Here is a 22,346-nt window from a genome sequence, read left to right as displayed (position 1 = left end):
AAGAATTGCATTGCTTTTGTCATTACGTCTAGACTAATGACGTCACTAGTATGATATTTATGCGAAAAAATCATAAATTAAGATCAAGAATCGAGCTGCTCGCAAATTTATAACAATTTTTATTCAGCTTGTAATCAATTTAGATGTTATTTTATGGACGCACTCTATAACAAAGCCGTGGTATTATAAAAAGTTGTTTTTTATAAAAGTGTAACTATCTGTAATATTAAATGCAGAATAATTAGCAGGAACAATTTAAATATCCAATTTGTATACTAACATATGGGTCATTTCTTTGCAATTGTTTTCTGTAATAAATATTTATATTTTGTGTTGTATCGAAAACGATTTTTTAGCGAGAATTGTGTATAAAAGCTCAGTTTTTGTGAAAATACAGTACTCATTTAAAAATGAAGAATTTTGTTGTCCTTATCGTATTAAGTTTTCTCTTGGTTGTTGTCCTTCAAGTAGAGGGTAAGTGCTTATTTTTTTAAAGACATATTTTTATGTTACCGGCCAAACCCGATTTCAGGACAAACTAGTTTGGCCTAGGCCAAACTAATTTGTCCTAAGCGCGTTAGGGTAAACTAGTATGGCCTAGGCCAAACTAGTTTATCCTGATATAAATACGCACTTTTCAGGCCAAACTAGTTTATACTGAAGTGTACGTTTTATATCAGGATAAACTAGTTTATTCTAGTCTAAACCAATTTTTTTTATTTAAATTTATGTGTCTCGGTAGCAATGGCCATTGACACAAACAATATTGGTTATACAATAATTAATTACAATAAGCGCTTAAAATTAATTATTATAAAAGTTAATTTCTAAATCTTAAATAACATTAGGTAAAAATTATGAAGAAAAAAAATTAGATATACAATCATTGGATACTATAGAGACGTACAACTAATTATAAAATTGCTTCGGTCTTCTTGGGATACTTCGGACGTTGTTTAGTCCTAGTAGCAGTTGCATATGATTTAGTAAGATTACTGGAAGAATTGGGTCCAGACATGGTGTTGCTAACAGTGGGGAAACATTGATTTAAATTGTTACTCATGTAGTCAAAAGTAACTTGAATTTGTTTATATTAACGCTTGGGATCTCTGAAAATAAGTGATAACCTTGGATACATCACTGCAATACTGGTTGCCTAACCGTTGGCGTCCGTTGGGACGGGATAGCAACAGTAAAAAACTATTGACAGTTTGACACTGAATGGGTTTAAATTGGAAAATTATTAAGTAAAACATCTCTTACTGACTGAAGTTCAGTGGCGACGCGTGACTTTTTCTAAAGTGTTACCAAAACCAGATGTAAAAAATCTTGTTTAAAAAAATGAAGATATGGCTAAATGTATATACATATAGCTTCAATAATATCATTTTGTATATCACTTGAAACTCTCGAAAAAACAGTTGATGTTTCTAGATGTTGGCAAAATTTTTGATCTTTTTTGGCAATTAATGTTAACAATTCCCTGTAATTGCCTCGAATGTCAGAGCCGTCGCCCTCAAAATGACCACGAAACGCTAATTCTTGTTCGGCCAAAAAACATACGGTACATGTCTATTATAAGTGAGCTAAGGATATACGAGTACTTATCTATTTTTTTAACAAACTAATTATATGTTTAGCAAAATTTGCTTTAAATGCTTGGTTAAGAGAACTTTCAGGAGCGTCATTTAAAATTTTGTTTGGGGGGGGGGCAAGCACTATATATACAATACATTATATATGATGTTATGATGAACATTGATGTATTTTTTGTAAATTTCAGTCATTTTTGTAGGGGGCAAATGCCCCCCTGGACGCCCAAATGACGCCCCTGAGAACTTTTGATTCTTGTTTTGCCAGACTGAATCAAATTGGGTATACATCTGACATGTAGGTAACGGAGAAATTTCATGTCTCTTTTTTAAAACTCTAAAACTATTTAAATCGTGAGCCTGGTCCACCCATTTTTCTGTAAAAACCAGAAGACATGGCCAACAATACAGTCTATTTTTCTTGCAACCACATAACCAAGGATTTTCACTGTACCAACTAAATTTAAAATATCGAGCTAATTTTTTAAATTCCTTTTTTAAATTGTTTAAAATAGGTCTTTCATTTTCAATAATATCATTTTATTTTTCAATCAAAATTACTTTTCAAGTAGTTGATCGATTACGCAGCGACACTCATCCATGGTGAACTACACGCACACTTTTTATTATAGGTACTGTTAGCAAATTTAAATATGGTAACAGCCCTACTGATATACACAGCGCGCTTACGCCCATCGCTCCTTCAAAATTTTCAGTACTAGCCGGTCCCGAGCCGCCCGAACGACAGCGAGATAACCATTCATTGTCACTAGGGAGCGGATTTTATGCTAAATGCATATTGCATGCATATTTCGCATATTTGAGAACTTTACTAAATTTTGCATATTTTTAAAGAAACATGCATATTTTGTGTCTATTTAAAAACGTTTAAGTCCAAAAAAAAATTTTAATTTTTTAATTCGACACAACATATTTCCCCGCACAGGCTTGTTCTATCAATTCGAGAACTACCTGAAAAGAGACGGCTCATTCACTGCCTTTTCATTTTTTCTTAGGAAATACTTGATCTTTACACAAAGTATTCATAGTGCTTATAGTACGCCGTTATAAAATGATTGTAGGATGTTAAAATGATGAATACAATTTGTATCCCAATTTAGTAGGTACCTATAATTATGGTGATTCTTTTAAATCCCCTATTGTTAAGAGAATTTACACCTCTAACCATAGTTTTACGATTTTCTAACTGAAATTGAAATATTCATGCTTTAGATCAGATCCCGTCTTTAAACGGCTTTAAAACTTTGGAGGACATGTGCGAAATTTTTAATGAAAATTTTGAAATTGATCTCGGTGTGGTGCAGAATTTTCGGCTTTAACAAATTATTTTAAATACGCCCCAATTATTTCTGTTGATGTTGAAAAAAGTTTTTCAAGTTATAAAAATATTTTATCTGATCAAAGAAAATGTTTCCTCGCAAAAAATTTGGAAAAACTCATTGTAGTGAATTATAATCGAAGATGTATATAAATATAGTGATATTATATAAAATAGTCATATTATTATAGTCATATTATATAAAAAATAATGATTTTATTTGAAAGATAATAAATAAGATTGCCGCCCCCCTATAAAAGAACCCCCTAGAATAGAATAGAACAGAAAATTTTTAGTTTCTCGAAATGCGCATTTTTTGAATTTTTGTGCATATCTTGCGCATATTTCGTAATTTTGAACTGCATATATATGCGCATATTTCATCAAAATTGATCGCATATAAATCCGCTCCCTAATTGTCACCATAAATGAGACTGGTAACAGAATATAATAAAGTGCAACTGAGTCACATAAACTCGCCAATATTTTCGTGTGTCTGGCTATTTACTGAATTAGGTACTATTAACATATAATATAATAATATATTTCTATTGGTAAAAATAAAATAAAATAATAAATGGAATTATTCATCGTCATAACATACATATTTATTTGCAAGATTTTTAACTGCTACCAATGGTAACAGTGGTTACATGGACGCTTCGCCAGTGCTGAAGTTACAGCTTGTTCTTCATGATTAACACGTAACACAATTGTTGCTATTCACTATTTGAGCGAAAACTAATTTTAATAACTAGTACCTATTTACAGTAATAATTACAAATTTGGGCACCAATTTACAGATCGATACATACAGGTTCTGACGTTAGTTTGACAGTCCTAAACTAATTTAATCTAGTCGAAAGTACATAATTGACTACATATTGGTTGCTGATTTAAACGTAAGTTTAGATGACACTATTAAGAGTTGTAAGACTTTGGTATTTAGGGTAAATGATGGAAACCGAGATGGCACTGGTATGAAAGATATAGAAAATATGAAAGATATATGAAAATAGTACGGGGAAAACAAGCCACGAAAGCACTCCATGGAGTGATATGAAATAACTAAAGAAAAAAAAAAGGATTTTTCAGGGCGTAGTGCTGAACATTACCCTACGAGAACGGAGGAATGGCCAGTGACAACAATAATACGAAACAAAATACGAACAGTTGAATTGGAGTTTATGAGAAAGTGTCTACAAATTACCAGGTAGGATAGAATAAGAACAGAGGAAATATAAATCAGAATAGAAGTAGAACGCTCAATTACAAAAAAGTTGTTTTAGTAAAAGTAGAGCCCTGAAATGGTATGGGCATATACAAAGAATGCCGGAGCACAGGTGGCCGAAAAGGTTACTGGACTAGGACCCGCGGGGAGGAAGACGGAGAGGAAAACCTGCTGTGAGATTGAAAAGTCACACAGGAAATGCTATGATAGATAAGACACCTCTGAGATGGCGACTGGGAGAATAGAGTGTTATGGAAGACGAAAACGGCAAACTCATAATGGGAAAAAGTCTAGAAGAGGAAAGTAATCTAGCGAACTAGTACGGCTTAACCCTTAAACGCCCAAGGGTGGGTAAAAAAATGTCCACGTAATGCGTATTCCCTTGTAACATATTTATTACGTGTTTAAAAAATTTTAAAAAATTATTTATTGTTAAAAAGACAACCCTTTATCGAATGTTAATTTGGTTCTACCGATATTTTTGAAAATAAAAGTAGCATCTTGAGTTAAATATGGGTGGGCATAAAAAGTACACCCTTGGTAAAACTTGTTATTAAAGGTTTCTATATAATTTCTCGTTGGTAGGAAGATAATCCATATAATTATCGACGTATAATTACATAATCTACATAATTATCCGCCAATCAGGAGGTTGAAAGGAAGAATGTGGAGAAAATCGGCAAATCTGAATTACTGGCTTTTACTGGTATGTTAATTTTGATGTACATTGTAATTTTGTTGTTAGGTTTGTAAATTGTTTATATTAATATTTTAGAAAATGCTGTGTTTATTAAGCATAAGATTCTTAAGTTTAATCCATTTCCAACAACTCTCAATAAATATATTAGCTATTTTCGAGGTGGACATTTTTTACTCACCCTTAGGCGTACATGGAACCTAAAAAAGGTTGGGCGTTTAAGGGTTAATATAAATAATAAATTGAATAAAATACTTTGTTCTTGGCAAAATAATCATTTTTATTAAAATTATCATTGAAGACACAAGTGCATGAAGGGTCTATGAGACAATTTTTTTAAATTAGTTTTTTGTGCTAGAATGAGTTGTTCGGGCCTAGAAATCTTTCAAACAAATCAAACACGTTTTAAAATTAATATTTTCTAAGTTACTAGAGTGTAAAAGATCTATGTACACAGTAAATTTTAAAATGTAAGTGTATAAAGGACCTATGTACACTTTTTATATATAAAAAATATATAATAAATATTTTTTTCAGTTTTTTTTTAAATAGTGTTAATAAATACATTAGTTTTAGGAATACCTTTCCTATAAATTTAGTCTATTTAGATCCTATAGTAAAAAACTTCTAGTATAAAAACTTTAACTTCATTTTTCTCAATAACTTGCAAATGTCACATAGACCCTTCACGCACTTGTGTCTTCAATTATTATTCGTAACAAGCAAACAATAATATTGAGTTATATTCACGGTCGGACGGACAGACAGCCCAGGTCAAATTTTTCACGTTTAGTACGATCCTTGTATTATAAGCTTTCATTTGAAACCTCATTTGTCATTCTACCTGGTATAATGACGGATGAGTTGAGTTCACGGACAGACAGACAGACGGAGGGACGGACGGACAAACGGACGTGGATACTTCAACGTTTCCAAATTTTTTCAAAATTGGTGAAAAAAAATATTAATTCGTACTCGATTTTATTCGTAAATGTATATTTCTTTAAATTCTTTTAAATATTTGGGATATACAGTAAATGATAAGTGGGACCCAGACGTAGAGATTAGGATCCGAATTGAAATAGCAAGATCCAAATTCATAAAAATGAGAAAGCTCTTAAGCAACCGCAACCTAAGCGTTAACCTCCGATGGCGCGCCACAAAATGCTATGTACTCTCTACGCTACTTTACGGAGTAGAAGGGTGGACGTTAACAGCAGCAACTATAAAGAAGTTAGCGGCTCTAGAAATGTGGCTGTATCGACGCATACTGAGAATTCCTTGGACAGACAGAGTGACCAACACAGAGGTATTGAGACGAATGGGTTGTTTGCGCCAATATGAATATATATTTCATTTATTTTAATTCGGGAACGTCTTGGCAACACAGTTCTAAGTAAGCATAATCTTCTGTCCTTTATGTTAAATCAGTCAGTCGTTAACATACATACGGTCGGAACGTATAGTACACCTTGACAATTTTAATTTGATTTTGTGTGTGTTTTCCGTGAGACAAATTGACGATACCAGACAGCATATTTTCGGTAAGTTCCCTTCTTTTATCCCATCCTTCATTTTCCTTAATGCCAGCGAAAATAGTGCTTCAACATTTAACAACACGAAGAAAATCTCGGTAAGTTATTATTATTAAATATTTTCCATTTGGTTTTCCTAAAAGCCAAAACATAATTGGTCCTTCGAGCCGGATATTCAGCGTAGGTTTACAGTTTGCTTTGCTTAGTTTTGTATTATTAAATAATAATATTCTTATTTAGAAACAAATTGTTCGGTAAAATTTAATGTCGGCACGTATCGAAAAAAAAAAACTCTGTGATAACTTTTTGCTGATTTTTGTATTTGTATCGTTTTTGTTTCTCGGAACAACTTGGGATTCGGTCGTGAAAGAAGTTAGGTTTTTATATATTTGCGGTGTTGTCAAACGTGAATATTTTTCGACTCAATCGGTTACGGAAAAATTCGGATGTATGAATAAAAATTATTTTGTAAACAAATACTAAATTTGATTCACGGTTCTAAACAAAATAAAGAGTTTGCATAATAACTGCCCGGAAGGCTTGTTTTTTAACAAATCTCTATAATTAATTAATTTTATTCAAAATTTATACTCAGACCTGGTTTGTTATATGCTACAGTTTTCTTAAAGTAGACTTTGTTTTTTTTCTGATTTTGCGGATTGATTTCAGTAACAATGACTACTTACGAAAGGCAATTTAAAATATTAACGGCTAAAAAAGAAACGCTTTATACAATCATTCAGACTTTATATGACTTATCGAAAAACTTAACTACGGATAACACCATTAAAAAATTCACAAACTTGTATCAGTCGATGGATTCGACAAGGACAGAAATTCTCGAAATTTTGGATGAAATCAACGCAGTCGGGTTTGACGTTGATGAAAACTATAAACCAGATTTTCAGGTGATGTCTGTTATTAACGAAATGTGTTGTGAAGCAAGGGCGGCTTATACAAAATTAAAACCAAGCACCAATATTGTAAATCCAACTTTACAGCAAAGTACACAACAACAGTGTAATGTACACAGTCTTTTGCCAAAAATCACTATTCCAGATTTCCACGGGGAAACAAAGGAATGGGAAACTTTTTATTCGATTTACAAACCATTGGTACACGATAATTTCCAGCTGACGGATGCAGATAAGGCTCGGCTTTTGGTTTCACATTTAAAGGAATCGGCCCTTAGTATTTGTGCGGGAATAGCTACTTCTGGGGATAATTATGACACGTTATGGAAAGCACTTTTAGAAAAATATCATAATAAAAGGTTGTTAGCAAACACTTATTTACAACAAATTTTTAATTTTAAATCCTTGCAATCGGAATCTGAAAAAAATCTAAACAGTTTTTTAGAAATCTTTGACGCCTCGGTTAATGCCTTAAAAAAGTTGGATGTCCCGGATTTAACGGATTTTATTTTACTTTATCATGCACTCTCAAAACTGGACAGGGAAACGGTAAAATCTTTTGAAAATCACATGCGCGGAACGGTTATTCCTACTTACACGGATTTAATTAAATTTGTTAAGGATCAAACAAAAATTTTGCATAATAGTGACTCACAAGAGGCTAGCTCCGGTGGCTATCATAAAAATAAAAATTCGAAATCATTTTTTGTAAGCCAGCATGAGAATAAAAACAATAACAGAATGCCTTTTTGTGTTTTGTGTAAAAAATCGTCACATTTTTTGGGTAGGTGTGATAAATTTAAGGCTATGAATCCTACACAAAGGTACGATTTGGTAAAAAATAATAATTTATGCTTTCTGTGTTTTTCCCAGTCACATGGTGTAAGACAGTGCTTAAAAAGACCGTGTGCCCAGTGTGCCAAGAATCATCATTTTCTTTTATGCGCAGGAAAACCGGAAATAAGGGGCGCGAAAGAAAATAATCAAAATAATCAACCAAATTCTGGTGTCGGTATTCCAGAAACGGGTTCCAATAACCACAATTCGGGTTCAGTTAATTGTGCGTTTCAAAATTCTAGTTTTTTGAGTAGAAATCAGGAAAAAACGGTTCTATTAGCAACGGTAACGGTATGTGTGTTAAATAGTCCTTTACAAAATGCAACGGCGCGGTTTATTTTGGACAACGGTAGTCAGTGTAATCTTTTGACCACGGAATGTTGTAAAAAAACTAGGTCTTAGATATACAAAAATTAATTCTTCGGTACAAGGTTTGGGACAAAACTCTCAGTCGGTAAGGGGAGTAACGGACATTATTATCGCTTCGCGTTTTGATCAGACTAAAAAATACGATGTTCAAGCTTTAGTTATTGATCATATTACAGATAAATTGCCAAAAACGAAATTAAATTTGCAATCTTTATCGGAATTTAAAAATTTACAATTAGCGGACGATAAGTTTTTTGAACCTAAATCAATCGATGGCATAATCGGTGCGCAGTTTTTTCCTATTCTTTTCGGCGGTAATCGGATTTTGAGTTCTTCAGGTTTAGGGGCGGCTTTAGAAACAACGTTCGGGTATGTTATTATGGGTCAGGTGGATACGGAATATTCCACTCCCATAAATTTGCTCACTTTAAGGGAAGAAACATCGATTGAACAAATTTTGACAAAATTTTGGGAATTAGAGCAGGTTCCAAAACGGGAAATTCCGGATTTAGACGCTATAGAATGTGAAAATATTTATAAAACCACGGTTTCCAGGGATATATCGGGCCGGTTTACTGTTGCATTACCTTTTAAAAGTTCACCAAAAAATTTGGGAAATTCAAGGGTTTCGGCGGAAAATCGGTTAAAAACCTTGGAAAAACGGTTAACAAAATCGGACAGCTTGCGTGCGGATTACAATAAAATTATGCAGGATTTTTTGGATCAAGGATACTTAAATTTATTGGAAAAAGAAGATTGTGACTTATCCTATTATATTAGTCATCACCCTGTAATAAAATTAGAGAGTTTAAGTACACCTATACGTATCGTATTGGATGCATCTTGCCCTTTAGACAGTGATGTCTCTTTGAATGATTTATTGCATAGCGGGCCTAAACTGCAGGCGGACATATGCACTTTATTAATAAATTTTCGGCTTTTTCCAGTAGCATTGAGTTCGGATTTAAAAAAGATGTTTTTACAAATAAAATTAGTACAAGATCACTGGCGGTTTCAAAGAATATTATGGAGATTTGATCCAAACGAGGAAATAAAAACGTATGAATTTACGGTGGTTGCGTTCGGTTTAAGGTCGTCACCTTTTTTAGCGCTACGGACGGTTCAGCAATTGATAAATGAAGATGGCAAAGATTATCCTTTAGCTAAAAAATATATTTCTTCGGGGCTATATATGGATGATTTTTTAACGAGTGTTCCGGACGAAATTGAAGCTAAAGAATTATATAATCAATCGGTAAATCTCTTCAAAGGTGGTTGTTTTGACTTAGTTAAATGGTCGACTAATTTGGACAATTTGTTATCAGAAATTCCGCTGGAAAAACGTTTACAAAATTCGGTTACATTTAAATCGGAGACTAAAGTTTTAGGGATGCAATGGGATCCGCAGAGGGATGTTTTGAACTATAGGTTAACCACCCCCGATAAAAATTGTACAAAACGTAAGATTTTATCTCTTACTGCAAAATGTTATGATCCTATTGGTCTGATTGCTCCATTTATTTTGCATTTAAAGTTAATGATCAGGGAGTTATGGCAACTAAAATTGGGTTGGGATGACTCACCCCCGGATACGATTAAAAAATCATGGGAAAAGGTATGCAATGAATGGCAAGATTTTTCAAAATTTGAGGTCCCTAGACATGTAGGAGCCATGAGGGATGTTCCGATTATGATTTTGGGGTTTGCGGATGCAAGTCAAGACGGTTACGGTGGGGTAGTTTATTTAAGGGTTGTAAATTCTAGCGGTGAAGTGAGTGTGAGACTGGTTGCTGCAAAATCGAGATGTGCACCTTTAAAAAAGACCATGACCATTCCGAAGCTAGAATTATGCGCGGCTTTGTTGTTATCATCTTTGCTGAAATTAATATTTGAAAATTATAGCAAACTTACTCATATTTCACAACTAGTTGCGTATTCTGATTCGACCACGGTGGTGAGTTGGTTAACTTCGGCAAATACCAAAGATATTTTTGTAGCTAATCGAGTGCAGCAAATTAAAGAAAACCTTCCTAATATTTCATGGCAACATATTGAAGGTAAAAATAATCCCGCGGACTGCTTGTCAAGAGGGTTGACACCCTCACAATTAATAAATCATGAACTTTGGTTACAAGGTCCTAGTTGGATAAAATTACGGGAATCGGACTGGCCTTCTTCAATATTAGAATCGGATATTTCGGAGGTTAAGGTTTTGGTTATTGAGGAGGAGAAGCAGGGTGAAAAAATTCATCCCTTACTTGAATTGGTTGAACGTCATTCTAGCTGGCATAAAATTTTACGGATTACGGTTCGGGTTTTAATGTTGTTAAAATTAATTCCTGTGCAAAAATTAATTACGGCTACTGCGCTAAGAACAGCAGAATGTTATTTAATTCAGTTAATTCAGTTAAAACATTTTGAAACTGAAATAAAAATGATAAAAGAAAACAAACAATGTAAAACACAGCTTAAGAAATTACGGCCATTTTTACAAGACGGTTTACTTATGGTGGGGGGACGACTTAATAATTCATCCCTTAGTTTTTCGGGAAAACATCCACTAATTTTACCGGGAAAAGAAACGTTAGTTGAACGGATTGTTGATTTTTATCATATAATTTATATGCATACGGGGGCATATTTGCTTGAAGCTTTATTGCGTCAAAAGTATTGGATTCTTGGGGCAAGAAATCTTATAAGAAATCGGGTTTTTAAATGCAATCGTTGTTTTAGAAATAAACCGAAAATTTTGACACCGCTCATGGCAGATTTACCGGTATCGAGGGTTACTGCTACTAAACCCTTTTTACACGTAGGGGTTGACTATTTTGGGCCAATAAATATTACATTAGGTAAAAAACGTAATGCGGCGGTTCATAAATCGTATTGTTTATTAGCGGTTTGTTTAAGCACAAAAGCGGTTCATTTAGAATTGGTGAGTTCTTTAAGCACACCACATTTTATGCAAGCATTTAAAAGACTTTTAGCAAGAAGGGGCCCATGCAAGGTTTTGTATTCTGATCAGGGATCATCTTTTGTTTGTGCGAAAACGGTTTTAAGTGAAATTAATCGGTTTGCTAGTTCGGAAGAATATCAAAATGCACTGTTATGTGAATTAAATTTGAACGGTGTGGAATGGAAATTTATAAGTCCACAAAGTCCGAGTCACGGGGGTCTTTGGGAAAGTAATGTAAAGAGCGCTAAGTCGCATCTCTATAAGGTCATAGGGGATCAGTTGTTAACATATGAAGAGTTAAATACTCTATTAATTCAAATAGAGGCAATCTTAAATTCGAGACCTCTTTGTCGTCGACCAACTGATTCATCTCAAATATCGGTATTAACTCCATCACATTTTTTAAATTTAACACCGTTAGGAAGTTTGCCGGCCGACGATTTAACAGATTTAAATATAAACCGGTTAGATAGGTTCCAGTTAATCGATCGAATGGTGCAAGATTTCTGGAAAAGGTGGCGTTTGGAATATTTGACTACCTTACAAACTAGAGAAAAATGGAATATAGATTTGCCTAATGTTAAAATCGGAACGGTTGTTATTTTAAAGGTAGACAATGTACCTACACTTTGTTGGCCGTTGGCCATTGTTACTGAGGTTCATCCGGGTAAAGACGGAGTTGTTAGAAATGTTACTGTGAAAACTTCGAAAGGGACATTTACACGACCAGTTTTGAAGTTATGCCCTCTTCCGAATCAATAAATTTACAGTAATATCTTTTGTATATAGTTATAGGTATTTTTCATTAGAATTTATTTATTTTTTTTTCGATTATTTTTTTTGAGTTACGGTAATTAACTCTGAAAATTTTGGTATATTAATTTATGCCTGGTCCTTTGAGTATTTATTTGGAACTAGTTTTTTTTATTGTGTTTTCGGCACAAATTGCATACAGATTTGGCTGAAAAATGGGTTTTTCAGGGCGGGGGCTATGTTTGCGCCAATATGAATATATATTTCATTTATTTTAATTCGGGAACGTCTTGGCAACACAGTTCTAAGTAAGCATAATCTTCTGTCCTTTATGTTAAATCAGTCAGTCGTTAACATACATACGGTCGGAACGTATAGTACACCTTGACAATTTTAATTTGATTTTGTGTGTGTTTTCCGTGAGACAAATTGACGATACCAGACAGCATATTTTCGGTAAGTTCCCTTCTTTTATCCCATCCTTCATTTTCCTTAATGCCACCGAAAATAGTGCTTCAACATTTAACAACACGAAGAAAATCTCGGTAAGTTAGTATTATTAAATATTTTCCATTTGGTTTTCCTAAAAGCCAAAACATGGGTAAAGAGTTGGAATTGTTAACAACTGTTAAAAGGAGGAAAGCGTCATACCTGGGCCATGAGTTCCGTAATGATAAGTACAGTCTGCTACAGCTTATCGTCGAAGGCAAGATTGAAGGTAGAAGAGGTTTGGGCAGGAAGAAGAAATCCTGGCTGAGAAACTTGAGAGAATGGTTTCAAATACCAGAAGCTGCGAACATAATACATGCGGCACAAAACAGAGAAACCTATCGTTTGATGGTCGCCAACCTTCGGTAGAAGACGGCACATAAAGAAGAAGATATTTCTTTAAATTTTTGGAGAAAACCTCAACCTTTTATTTATTATTTTTTATATTATTTAATTATCCAAGAACATATTGATTTAGAGCATGTATCAATATCTTCGTTATATGTATCATATGATACAATAATATATCGATGTATAATTTTTTTTGCCATCCTGGTTGGGACGTGATTTGGGAATTCCCCGCATGTAAAAGTCCTTATAGGTCTGGATCCCGCGTATGAAAAAAAAAAAGTTGATTAATAGCAAGCTGAAAATTTGTTAATAGCTTAAGGGTGTCTAGTCGGACAAACTTTGATATATGGGAACACTGGAACAGGGGAAGTTTTAAATGTGGAACAGGCTAAAAATTTGGAACGGTCAGACCACGAAAACGGCACATGTATTTTGTCCGACAGAACAGAATTAAACTCTCCGAACAGAGATTAAACTCTCATGCAAAAATCAGACTGCTATTTATCACCAAATGGGCGTTTTAATGAGTGGAACATGTAGAATATGTCAAATGACAGGAATTATGACAGGTGATAAATAGCAGTCTGATTTTTGCATGAGAGTTTAATCTCTGTTTCGGAGAGTTTAAGTCTGATCTGTCGGACAAAATAAATGTGCCGTTTTCGTGGTCTGACCGTTCCAAATTTTTAACCTGTTCCACAATTAAAACTGCTCCTGTTCCAGTGTTCCCATATATCAAAGTTTATCCGACTAGTCAGCCTTAAGCTATTAACAAATTTCCAGCTTGCTATTAATCAACTTTTTTTTCATACGTGGGATCCAGACCTATTACATTTTCTCTAAATTACTTTCGACTCGGCTAAATTGGTTAAGACTAGGCCGTACTAGTTTATCCTGAAGTGTGAGTCTATATTATATCAGGATAAACTAGTTTGGCCTAGGCCAAAATGTCTTCCCGGCACCCGACTGCTTGCCCCAACTCCGCTATCGCGTCGTTCGTTTCAACGGCAGTCTCGTGCGTGAAAGTATCACTTTCCGCACTAGTTAGGGAAATAACTATTGTACCCAGTACTTTAAAACCGTTTGACATATCCTTGTCATATTTCGTAGCAAGTGAAGATGCTATACACCCTACTAAATTTTGTTTAATAAATGTTTCTAACTACTACCACAGGCATACGGCGACGGAGAAAATTCATTGGTTGACCCCTATTGAAGGAATTGCTATTTTATTGCAATATTTAGATTTTCCGATCATTTGTATGTAAATAATATACTCTTAATTCGTAACAAGAACGTCATTAGTTTTCGAAATATCTGAAGTTAAAAATGAAACGGCAGCGTTATTTTGACTATGCAATTTGTTTTCACTTCAAATACACATCTCTAAATAGTTATTTTCCTAACTAGTGTGGAAAGTGATACTTTCACGTACGAGACTGCCGTTGACCCGAACGACGCGATAGCGGACTTCGGGCAAACAGTCGAGTGCGGGGAAGATTCCTTCCGCATGAGTTATTAACAATATTTTTTCTAGGGCCGTACGTTTGGAAAAAAGCCACAAAAACTAGTGTTATATAAATTTTTATTTAGAAGTGAAAATACACAAATTAATTCTTTGACAAGGTTGTCAAAACCAAACTTTCAATATAATGGGTTACCACGACGACGATATTGGTTTCCATGACGACGATTCAAAACCATTGTAATTGTCCACTGATCTGATTTCTAAATAATATGTCAAAAGCATTTTATTTCATCGAATTATTAGTAGTAATTGCACAAGAGCTCTGAAATTATTGAATTTTTCCCGAGTGACACTTTGACAGTTTTAATTTCACGAGCCGAATGCGAGTGAAATTATGTCAAAGTGTCACGAGAGCAAAAATTCTATATTAATTTCAGAGGTCGAGTGCAATTTGTTGCCATTATTTCATGAATAAAACTGTTCAAAACCAAAATTTTATTGTAATTTATTTAAGTACCATTGAACACACAGTTTTTATAAATATTTAACGATTGAAAGTCATCACTTTTATAATTTTTAAAATATTAATTGTCATTAATGTCACTGAATGTATTTTTTCGTAGCAACGAAGGGAATCTGACGTAATATATTTAAGACGGGAGATTATCAAAAATTATCGATTTAATTCAGATTTCTGTAGCTTTCTATTGGTCAGAATCTTCTATGAATGAAATAATCAGTAGTAATTGCACAAGAGCTCTGAAATTATTGAATTTTTTCCGAGTGACACTTTGACAGTTTTAATTTCACGAGCCGAAGGCGAGTGAAATTATTTCAAAGTGTCACGAGAGCAAAAATTCTATATTAATTTCAGAGGTCGATTGCAATTTGTTGCGATTATTTCATGAATAAAACTGTTCAAAACCAAAATTTTATTGTAATATATTTATGTAAGTACCATTAAACACACAGTTTTTATAAATATTTAACGATTGAAAGTCATCACTTTTATAATTTTTAAAACATTAATTGTCATTAATGTCACTGAATGTATTTTTTCGTAGCAACGAAGTGCATGTGACGTAATATATTTAACGACGGGAGATTATAAAAAATTATCGATTTAATTCAGATTTCTGTAGCTTTCTATTGGTCACAATCTCCTATGAATGAAATAATCAGTAGTAATTGCACAAGAGCTCTGAAATTATTGAATTTTTCCCGAGTGACATTTTGACAGTTTTAATTTCACGAGCCGAAGGCGAGTGAAATTATGTCAAAGTGTCACGAGAGCAAAAATTCTATATTATTTTCAGAGATCGAGTGCAATTTGTTGCGATTATTTCATGAATAAAACTTTTCAAAACCAAAATTTTATTGTAATTTATTTATGTAAGTACAAATTAGTAAAATTAAAAACACAAAGTGTTTATAAATATTTGACGATTGAAAGTCATCACTTTTATAATTTTTAAAACATTAATTGATATAAAATTAATGAATATAATGAATATAAAAGATAATCCTTTTTGTGAATGTGGTCGTCTCGAGGATCTAAACCACATCTTTTTTGAATGCCCGATTAATGTGATTCCTAATTTTGATATATACACAAAATTTATTTCCATGAACTTCAAAACACCGCTCTCTATATACAATATTCTAAGTTCCTTAACGGAAGAATCAGTCAATGTAATTATGCGTTTTCTTGCAATTAACCAAATAAGCTTATAAACTGCAATGCGTTTTCTAGCAATTAACAAAATAAGCTTACAAATTGCAAGGCTCAACTGTTTATATGTATCCGTGTTATATTATGTTGCTATTTGTCATTTAATTTATGTTTTAATTTTTAATCATACTTAACCTGACCCAATTAATCTCATTTAATTATAATCATCACACCTCATCAAAAGCTTCCTTACAAGAACATAGTCAGCGATTTTGGTATGGCTTAGAACCAGACTACGTCAAGATCGCTTATAAATCGTGCTGGTAATCGCCTTGCAGCGAAACCAAAAACAAAAAAGAAGAAGAAGAAGAAACATTAATTGTCATTAATGTCACTAAATGTATTTTTTCGTAGCAACGAAGGGCATTTGACGTAATATACTTAACGACGGGCAATTCTCAAAAACTATCGAATTAATTCAGATTTCTGTAGCTTTCTATTGGCCAGAATCTCCTATGAATGAAATAATCAGTAGTAATTGCACAAGAGCTCTAAAATTCTATATTAATTTTAGAGATCGAGTGCAATTTGTTGCGATTATTTCATGAATAAAACTGTTCAAACCAAAATTTTACTGTAATTTATTTATGTAAGTACAAATTAGTACAATTAAACATACAGTTGTTATAAATATTGACGGTTGAAGTCATCACTTTTATAATTTTTAAAACATGAATTGTCATTAATGTCACTGAATGTATTTTTTCTTAGCAACGAAGGGCATCTGACGTAATATACTTGACGACGAGAAATTATCAAAAATTATCACTTTAAATTTAAATTTCTGTAGCTTTCTATTGGTCAGAATCTCATATGAATGAAATAATCGCGCTAATTTCATTAAAACGTAAACACAATAAGATAAATTTGAAATAAATTAGTTAATACTATCTAAATATTAGTTTATTGCGTATATTGTAATATATTATCATGCCATAATACAAGGTATTTTACTTTCCCGCACGCTGTGCGGGAAAATCTACTTTCACGCACGCCGTGCGGGAAAGTGCAACTTTCGGAAACGAAATGCGTGTGTGAAAGTTGCTCTTTTAGCACGGCCGTAGAAAAATATTGATTTTATCGTTACGAATGAACAGTAAATTATTTACGGAGAAAGTATTGGAGAATCCAAAAATTATGCTAAAATTGCAGTTCCGTCAGAAGCGTAGAATTTGGGAAGGATAAACTTTCATTATCCCGTGTCGAACGCCTCTGATGGTAGTCAAAAACATTTGTTTAGAATAATTTAGTATGGTGTAGACCACCTAACCTTGCTGTCAAGTATAACAAGGATATGCCAAATGGTTTTAAACTACTCTATACAAATACCTTTAAATCATTAGTAACTCAGAAAGGAGCCACATTTGAGGTAATTCATTTGGGTTAAATCTTAATATTTTAAGCTCAAGAAAACCCAGTTAAAAAATTTACAATTATTAAACACCCTGTATATTCCAACGCCTATAAGACCCATTCTGCCCGAGTTCAAAGGTTTCACATACTGTGGCCTTTTGGTGAAAACAACGACCAAGGTAGAGAAATCAGCACACGCATCGGAATTGCAAGAACAGTATTTATAAACATGAAAAAAATGTTTGTTAATCGAGACCTTCCTCTGGAGCTGAGAATAAGATGCTTAAGATGCTACCTAATCTCGACTTAGTTGTATAGAATGGAAAGCTGGACACTGAAAGCAGACAAAATTAAGAAGTTGAAAGCATTTGAGATGTGGTGCTATAGAAGGATTTTCAAAATACCATGGATCCAACGAATTACGAAAGCAGAAGTGTTAAGAAGCCTACAAAAGGATTGCGAGATGATCTCTCTCTTCAATCCTGACATCCCGGAGGGAGTGTAGTGGTCGACGTGATGTCGTGTATTCTCCGTTTCCAAAGATCTCTGTCTCTGGTCATTTCTTTTAACTCATGCATTGGTCTTTTGCATATTCCTGTAATTTGATCGATCCATCTTGTTAAGGATCTTCCTCGTGATCTTCGGCCTTCCACCTTTCCTTGTATAATGAGCCTTTCCACGTTTTCTGTGTTTGCTCTCATAACATATCCAAAGTATTTTCATTGTTGGAGATGGACTTTACTGGAGAGTTGTTGGCTAACTTTTAGCTCTCTTAAAATTGAATTATTTGTTCTATGGTCGGTCTAAGAAATTCGTAGCATCCGTCTCCAACAGAACATTTCAGTGGTGTCTATCTTTCTTGTTTCCGAATTTCTCAGGGTCCAAGATTCACATCCATAGGTCAGTATTGGGAATATTAAGCAGTTTTAAGCAGATCAACCTCACCTTTAACGCTCTTGAAATTTGACAGTCCTTCCATATTGTGGTCATTTTTACTGTGGCGACTTTTGCTAGATCACATCTACGTTTTAGTTCTCCTTGTAGTGACTCTGTGTTTGTGATTAATGATTCCAGATGTAAGTATGAGCTCACAACCTCAAACCGATTAATTGTGGTTATGTGTGGATGATTGTTATGATGTAGTCTATCCAATATCATGATCTTTGTCTTTGATATGTTTAATTGTAGACCAAATATTTGACTTTCGTTTTCAACCAGTCGTATAAGATCAATCAGCTCATCTTGACTATTTGCAAGAAGGGCTATGTCATCTGCCAAACGTAGGTTGTTTATTTTATGACCATTTATTGAGATCCTTTTTCCCATTCTTCAAGTGCTCTTCTCATAATATGCTCTCCATATATATTTAATAATTGTGGAGATAATATACATCCCTGTCTGACACCCCTTTCTGGATGAAATTCGTTTGAAAGTGTGTCAAGCACTTTAACTGATCCAGTAGTGTGTTCGTATAGTTAAGTTATAAGCGTAATAATGTGTTGGGGTACGCCTACTTCTTTTAGTATTCGCCATAAGGGTCTCCACTTGACCCTGTCGAACGCCTTACGATAATCTATAAAGCAAATGTACAGTGGAATATTGAATTCCTTAGATTTTTCGAATTTCTGTCTTATATTCAACAGATGTTCTCGAGTACCTCTACCTTTGGTAAATCCAGTTTGGTCTTGTAGAATTTCTCTTTGAAGGAATGTTTTTAGTCTCTCATTGATTATATATGTAGCAATATTTTACTGACATGTGATACAAGAGAAATAGTTCTATAATTGTCGCATTTATGGAAGCTGCCCTTTTTATGAATTGTCGTTATTGTAGATTTTGTCCAGTCTCCAGGCCATTGTTTAGAATGACATATTTGGTTACAAAGTAGATGAAGTAATTTTACGCCAGTCTTTTCTGTGGCTTTGAGAATTTCGGCTGTTATCGTATCTAGACCTGGTGTTTTATTATATTTGAGCTTACTGATCGCGAGTCTTACTTTATTTTCAAGTATATCAGGTTCTTCTTCCACCTCGTCAGAGATTTGCTTAACAGGTTTTTGGCGTTGATCATTTTTATATAGGTCCCTGCAATACGATTTCCATGTCTCTGCTATACCTTCTCTGTTTGTTCTCAGAGTTCCAGTGTTGTCTTCAATGGCCCAAGTTCTGGCTTCAAAGTCTCTTGTTAAGTAGCGTATTTTTCTAAATAGATCTCTCGGCTGATTATTCTGATCATGTCTTTCAATTTCTTTGCATATACTTTGATGGTACTGTTTTTTGTCTGCCACGCATCTTTGTTTTATTTCTCTATTGAGGTTTCTTAAACTAGCTTTTTCCCTTTCACTATACACGCCACCTTTGACAAAGATTTCTTCTATTCTCAATGATCCGGATGGCTTCATCTGTTATCCAGTGTTTCGGTTTCACAGGATTATTTATATTTGGATGATCAGTTGGTGTTGTTACACAATGTTTAAAATTCTCCCATATTTCTTGTGATGTTCCGTTACGAATAGAGTGCAATATTTTATGTACTTCCTGGAGCAGGTCGTCCTTATTTCTTAGTTCTATCCTATTTGTCTCATTTCGTTTGTTGGGGGCTTTAAGTTAAAGCTTTACTTTAGCTACGAGTAGAGTATGATCGGATCTGCATAACGCCCCTGGATATGATCTAACTGTTTGAATTGACGATCTCCAGCGAATATTGGTAAGGATGTAATCTATTTGATTTCTAGACCTATCTCCAAGACTTTTTCAAGTATAAAGTCGACGTACGTGGTGTTTAAATCGAGTATTCATGATAGAATAATTGTTTGTGATAGCCAAATCAATTAGGCCGTTACCTCTTTCGTTTCTCTGCCCTATACCGAACTTCCCCACTACATTCTTTATGTTGTCATTCTGTGTAGTGTTGCCAACTTTTGCATTTAAGTCGCCACATATTAAAGTAAGCTCTTTAATTGGTATGTTGGCGATTTTCGTTTCCAGTTTTTCGTAGAACTCCTCGATCTTTATGTCATCTGATGTGCTGGTTGGCGCATAAACTTGTATGATATTAGGTTTATGTGGTTTGCCTTCCAGTTTAAGGAGAACTATCCTATCGCTCACAGCTTTAAATTCGACCACAGACTTTTGTAATCTTGGTGAGACCAGAATGGCAACACTTGTGTAGTTCTGGGTCTCAGCGCCAGAGAAGTAAATATAATTGCCATTATGTATTCTGAAGTGGCCCTCTCCTCACCAATGAGTTTCATCTAGTCCAGAGATTGTAAAGGTGATAAAGAATATCAAAACAAGAAAGCTACAAAATTTGAGCCACATTACTAGGGTTGAGAAATATGAGATATTAAGGCTCATAATGAAGGGCAAAATTAAGGGGAAAAGATCCATAGGTAGAAGAAGAATTTCCTGGCTGAGAAACTTTTGAGGATTTCCTGAGAGAGCGGTATAGTTTCAGCTCATTACATCTTTTCAGAGCCGCCACCAATAAGGTACGGATAACTGTGATGATAGCCAACCTCCGATAGGAGAAGAGACTATATGGAAAATAGGCCCTTTTGATTTTTATTTTAATTCATATTTTCTGTTTCAGCGATTCGTGAGTGTCCTCCCAACTCCCATTCAGGATGCAAACCTTGTTGTCCAGATCCAACTTGCACCGACAGGACACCAACATGTCCGCCAAAAAAGCCCTGTAAAGAGTTAAGTCCACCTAAGTGTCAACTTCAATGTAGATGTAATCCAAGTCATATAATGAATAAGAGCACTGGAGTGTGCGTTATGCCCATGCAGTGCCCTCGACCTCCAGTTGGTAATTAAAAATATAATACCAATAGGGCCCCAAAAACCAGTTGGAAAATAAATGTATAAAGGTAGAAACAATTAGTTCAGTTTTATAAAAATAAATAGTTATTGTTATATTTATCATTAAACTTGCTTTTCTTCAACCGTGTTTAACCTAGTAATACCAGCAGTTAAACAAAAACATAATGAGAATGTCAAAAAAGAAAATGGAGAACTGATGATAAACTTCTGCACGAATAACAAACTTCAGATAAACCTTTTTTGACCACAAAGACCAACACAAAATTCCTATACATTCAATAGCACCCGTTGAAAAAGATCTATGATAGATTATGTTGTAACTAACAGAGATATACAAGATCAAAAATCAGAGTCGAATGACTAAATACGGAATCCACGGAATCCTTATTAGTCCAGGGCGCATCTGTTTTGAGATGGAAGTTGAGAGGTGACTCAATTTTTTTTGCGGAAATTGCTTGAAAATAACTCAAATAATAATATTTAAGTTATCCTCCCACTCAAAATGGTCCGGAACATTGTTTAAATAATCAAATGTCAAAATATGAAGGAAAAATTCGATTTTTTTATTGGTTTTTTGATTACAACCTTAAAACTATTCATTTCTGAGAAAAGTTTTACTGACTGAAAAGTTGTGTAATTAAATTTCCTACAATACAGAAATGGTTAAAAATTTAAAAAATAGTCACCATTGTTGCAAAGTAGCAATTATTGCGAAAAAACCATACAAAAACAAGTATTCGCATGTTCCGTTTTTCAACTATTTATGCTAAACTTAGGACCTTCATATTTTACCAAGAAAAACTTTATGATATAGCAAACAACACTGTAAATTTTGTTAAGATCGGTTTAATAGATTTTGCAAAATAAATTTTGCAATCCCGCTTTCGCAAAAAAAATTTATTTTTT

General features: G+C 33.9%; 1 protein-coding gene across 1 annotated transcript; it reads left to right on the top strand.

Annotated features, from left to right (window-relative positions):
- Window positions 1-206: 206 nt before the first annotated feature.
- Window positions 207-21,547, top strand: LOC114327819 (sperm mitochondrial-associated cysteine-rich protein-like). Its single transcript, XM_028276527.2, has 2 exons — window positions 207-474; window positions 21,208-21,547. The coding sequence occupies exons 1-2, from the start codon at window positions 411-413 to the stop codon at window positions 21,432-21,434; spliced, it is 291 nt and encodes a 96-aa protein (XP_028132328.1). The 5' UTR covers window positions 207-410; the 3' UTR covers window positions 21,435-21,547.
- Window positions 21,548-22,346: the final 799 nt, after the last annotated feature.

The sequence above is a fragment of the Diabrotica virgifera genome, chromosome 9, assembly GCF_917563875.1.
Source record: "Diabrotica virgifera virgifera chromosome 9, PGI_DIABVI_V3a".
Taxonomy (NCBI): Eukaryota; Metazoa; Arthropoda; class Insecta; order Coleoptera; family Chrysomelidae; genus Diabrotica; species Diabrotica virgifera.
Note: the sequence above shows the minus strand (reverse complement) of the source record. Positions and strands in the feature narration are given on the sequence as shown.

Coding starts and splice junctions, on each gene's coding strand:
- LOC114327819 (XM_028276527.2), top strand. CDS start 411: ATGAAGAATTTTGTTGTCCTTATCGTATTAAGTTTTCTCTTGGTTGTT. Junction 475..21,207: donor TGTTGTCCTTCAAGTAGAGG/GTAAGTGCTTAT, acceptor TTTCTGTTTCAG/CGATTCGTGAGTGTCCTCCC.